This window comes from Crocuta crocuta, unplaced genomic scaffold (genome assembly GCF_008692635.1).
Source record: "Crocuta crocuta isolate KB4526 unplaced genomic scaffold, BGI_CrCroc_1.0 scaffold1307, whole genome shotgun sequence".
In the NCBI taxonomy this organism is placed as follows: domain Eukaryota; kingdom Metazoa; phylum Chordata; class Mammalia; order Carnivora; family Hyaenidae; genus Crocuta; species Crocuta crocuta.
Window position 1 is genome coordinate 275431 of NW_027533394.1, and position 4227 is coordinate 279657.

Consider the following 4227-nt stretch of genomic DNA (forward strand, 5'->3'; position numbering starts at 1 on the left):
CTATACCAAACAGGGATAGGAAGTAGGGGAAAGTTGAGGGCCAAGTATCCAGAGATTGGGAGAGGGACAGCTTAGGGATCCAGACAGGGCAGGAGGGCAGAACTACCGCTACTGCTCATTGGGGTTGGGGTTGGCATCTGGGTACTTGGTGAGGTCGAAGGTCAGGACTTTGCTGATCACACAGTCCCCTTGCTGAAGGAGGAGGGAGAAAAAGAAAAATGAAATTGTAAGGAGAGAATTAAGGGGGGGGGGTCTAGCGCCCCAGGACTGGGGGCCTCAAACCCTCCTCCCTACATACCTGCCCAAAGCCCAGGCAATGGTTCTCTCTGGGTGTGAGAGGATGTGCTCGGTCCCATGTGCCTTCTCTCCCTGCCTACCTCTGCATTCTCCTCCTTTCCTCTGCTGTCTGGCTGCCTCTGCCTGGCCTTTCCACCTGTCCCCAGACGCAATGGCCCTGCCCAGCTGGGCTGGCTAAGCCTCAAGGGCAGGGCTCCAACAAGCCCAGATGGCTGTTCAGGACCTGATTCCCTATGCTCCCCCGCCCCCATGGCCCTCCACTGCAGCCTTCCCTTCCTGCCCTGGGGAGTCAGGCAGGGAGTGGGGCTGGCTCCTGAGCCAGGCCCGCCCTACCTCGGGGTAGACTCCAATGAGGCTCTCAGCCTTGGTGTAGAACTCCTCCTTGAGAGAGATGACGATGGCCTGGAAGTTGCAAGTCGACTGCTCCTTGATGTAATTTGCCACCTGTGGGAGGGGCCGCCGGGTACTTAGCAGGGCTGAAGCCCTAACACTCCCTTGTGTTTTCCAGTCAGAACCAGAGGCAGAGGGGGTGGGGTAAGGGGTGAAGGGTGGGGGGAAGAGAGGCTGAGAGGTCACTGACTAGCACGGCGTGAATGACCCTGGGCCCAGCCTCCCAGGCACAGAGAGCAGGCAGCAGGAACGGCTAGAGCACACTCAGGAGTTGCTCCCTGAAACCCAGCCCCAAGCTAGGGGCCTCCCTCCCGGGCCCCCTTTCCTTGCACCCACCTTGCCAATGTTGGTGTTATCCAGGGCAGCATCGATCTCATCCAGGACGAAGAAAGGGGCTGGCTTGTAGCTGGGAGGGAACCAGTAGGTGAGCTGACACTGATGGGGGCAGGGGTGGGGCGGGAAAGCCCCAGGGCCCATCACACAGGCCAGCATCCCCCTCCACTTCTTCAGAGACTAAAAACCCTAGGTCTTAATGTTGCCTGAGCCCCCAAAGGCCCATATACCAACTGAGCCCTCCTCTGCATTCAACCCTGTGCTCCAGGAGAGGACATGGTCCTCTCCAGAGCTTCCAGACTGGCTGGAGAGATAAAGCGGTCCTAGGCTGTGGCCACACTGTCCAAGCTACCTGGAGGTCCTCCCCACCCACCTGCACCACGTTGCTCTGTCTCCCTGCCTTCTGCATGTGCTGTACCCTCTGCCTAGGATGCTTCCTGGTCTCTCGGCTATCTTCTACTCATCCTTTGCATTTCCTACTCAAGTGTTACCTGCCCTCAAAAGCCTTCCCTGGCCACCCAGGCCCTCCCCCAGACTGGGCTGGTGTCCCTCCTCTGTGTATCCACAGCGCACACGCTCACCCGGTTACAACACTTAGCTTGTTCACACATCTGGCTTTTACTAGACCATGAGTTCCTCAAGGACAGAGACCATGTCTGACTCATCTGTGCCCCCAAACCCCCAACAGAGTTTGGTACAGAGAGCAGCCCTCAAGAAATGCTCGCTGAATGACGCTGTATAATCAAGTACTAAGTTGTGGGGGTCAGACTCAAGTACTATTGGCATTCAGGAGGGGGAGATCAGGGTATGTCACAGTGGTCAAAGCAGGCTTCCTAGAGGAACAGGAGGAGGAAAATGAGATGTGAAGGTGTGGTAGGTGACAGTCAAGCTAGATTTGCATAGAAAGGGCTTGTTAGCCAGCAACCATGTAAGCAAAAGCCTGGTGGTGGGACTGAATACATGCAGGGGCCAGTGAGGGCATGCTGAGTGGATGAGGGTGGATGGGAAAGACAGGTCCAGGAAACCAAGGCCAGATATGCTGTAGTAGGTAGGGAAACAGGGACGCAATCCAGATTGCACCAGAACATCTTCACCTCTGCAGATCTCTGCATATCCTTGGGCCCCAGAGCCTCTGGTGGCCTCAGTTCAGTCTCTCCGCCAACTGCCTTGGGAGGAGCAGCCTTACCTGTGGATGGCAAAGAGCAAGGCCAGAGCTGCCACTGTTTTCTCCCCCCCTGACAAGTTGTCCATTGGCCGGAAGCGTTTGCCAGGAGCCACACAATTGTAGTTGATGCCGTCCAAGTAGGGCTCCTCAGGGTTCTCAGGGCCTAGAAATGCCTAGGAAGAAGGCAGATGGATCAGAATCTAGCTCTGGGTCTGAGTCTAGATGAGGACAGGGATAGGATGCCTAAAGGGAAGGGCAACAAGATGGTAGGGGCTAGCCGGGTAAGGGGCTCCAGCCTACCTGGGCACTGCTGTTGCGGGATAGAGCCTTGTAGATCTCATCAATATTGGTGGCCACAGATTCAAAACAAGCATTGAAACGGTCAAAGCGCTCCTTCTTGATCTGTTCGAATGCCTGCTTGGCTTTCTTGGCTCGCTTTCGGGCTGCCTCAAACTCTGCCACAAGGGAAAGACAGGTGACTCCTCAGCCTAGAGGTCATCCTGGCAAGAATGACCTGCAAATGACAATCCATAGAGCAGAGACATCCCAAACAGAGAGGAATGTCTGGGAAGGATCCCAGGAAAATGGTCCCACAACCGCCCATCACGAGAAAGCCAGCCACATAGTACAAATGAAGAAACGTAGGCTTGGAGCCACATAAACATGAATTCTTCCCTGGGCTCAACCAGCAACCAGCTGTGTGACTTCAGGTGGGCCATTCACCCTCTCTGAACCTCAGCAGTTTTCTACTCTAATAAAACGAGTGTGGTAACTAACCCCTACTGTTTAGGGCTCTTGGGAATGTCAAGTAAGAAAGCAAGTAAAAAGGGGAGCTGTGGCAATATGTAACAACAACAGGCCCTTGCTGTAATTTTGGCCTTCTGCCTTCAACTCAGACCCAAGTAACAGGAAAAATCTTACCATCTGAGGTCTCTTGGAACTTGTCTCGGACACTTTCCAGCTTTTCCATGGCTTTCATGTTAGGGGCAGCAATCCGCTGGAGTACACTCTGCTGCTCATTGAGTTTCTGCTGCAGTGTATTCATCTCCTGTTTGATCTCCTCCTCAGCCTGGGCATCCTGTAAACCCCAGGCCCAGCAATATCAAGAAGGGCCATCTCCACAAGAGATGCTCCAAGTAGGGGCCTGAGCACTTGCTCCCATGCAGAAGACAGGCTCGGCTCTTTCCACCAGGTCCTCCTCTCAGGAACCATTCCCACCACCCCTGGAAATTACAGCCTGACGCCACTTTCTCATTTCTAGCCCTTCCCCCAGGCCCTGCCAATCTCTCTGTCTCACAGGAAGAGCAGCTGGTGGTGCCCCTCTCTGGCTCTCAGCCCAGGCCATGAGCCAGCAACATCCCAGGATGACCTAGAGGCTCCCACACAGGCTGGTCTGGACTCCACCTACGGCTCCACAATGAATAACGCAACTCACATTTTCTGCTCAGATCACCACATCCAAACAAATTCCATTTGAGTTTGGTTTTAGGTCTTATGGATATTGCAATGCATGTCTGGGCTTGTGCCTTTCTGCCACTTTCAGTCAGTAAATATTTACTGAATGCCTTCCAAATGCCAGGCGGCACTGGGGCTCTCATATTCTGTGAGCCAGGGTTCCTGTGCTCACAGAGCTCATGGACTAACAGAGGAAGGCATATAAGTAAACAATCAGAACACTGTACAATGAATACCAAAACAATGATAAACAGATGGGGTTGGGTCAGCACATAAGAAGGGTACCTAACTCAGACTCGGGCTACAGAAGGCTTCCAGGATTATGCTTAAGCTCAGGCCTACAGGATGAATGGTGAGGACAGAGAGAAAGAACAGTCTACGAAGACAGAAGCATCAAATGCAAAACCAGGAGTCTGCTTGTGGTTCATTCAAGGAAGTCAAACCAATTCAAAAACGTAATCAATTTTAATAAATTTCAAAAGCCAAAAAAAAGGGGGGGGCAGGGAGGGGCAATTCAATATGGCAGTAATAGCACTGTGTGCATGTATGTGTCTGCACACACACACACGTGTGCTGGGGGGGGGGAG

At 53.5% G+C, this 4227-nt stretch overlaps 1 protein-coding gene across 1 annotated transcript in view; it reads right to left on the reverse strand.

Annotated features, from left to right (window-relative positions):
• Positions 1-6: 6 nt before the first annotated feature.
• Positions 7-4227, reverse strand: part of SMC1A (structural maintenance of chromosomes 1A) — a 35681-nt gene continuing 31460 nt past the window's right edge. The window contains 6 exon segments of the mRNA XM_077748285.1: positions 7-192; positions 631-741; positions 1024-1093; positions 2207-2358; positions 2486-2640; positions 3107-3263. Coding sequence (XP_077604411.1) covers positions 109-192; positions 631-741; positions 1024-1093; positions 2207-2358; positions 2486-2640; positions 3107-3263 — 729 coding nt within the window. The 3' untranslated portion in view covers positions 7-108.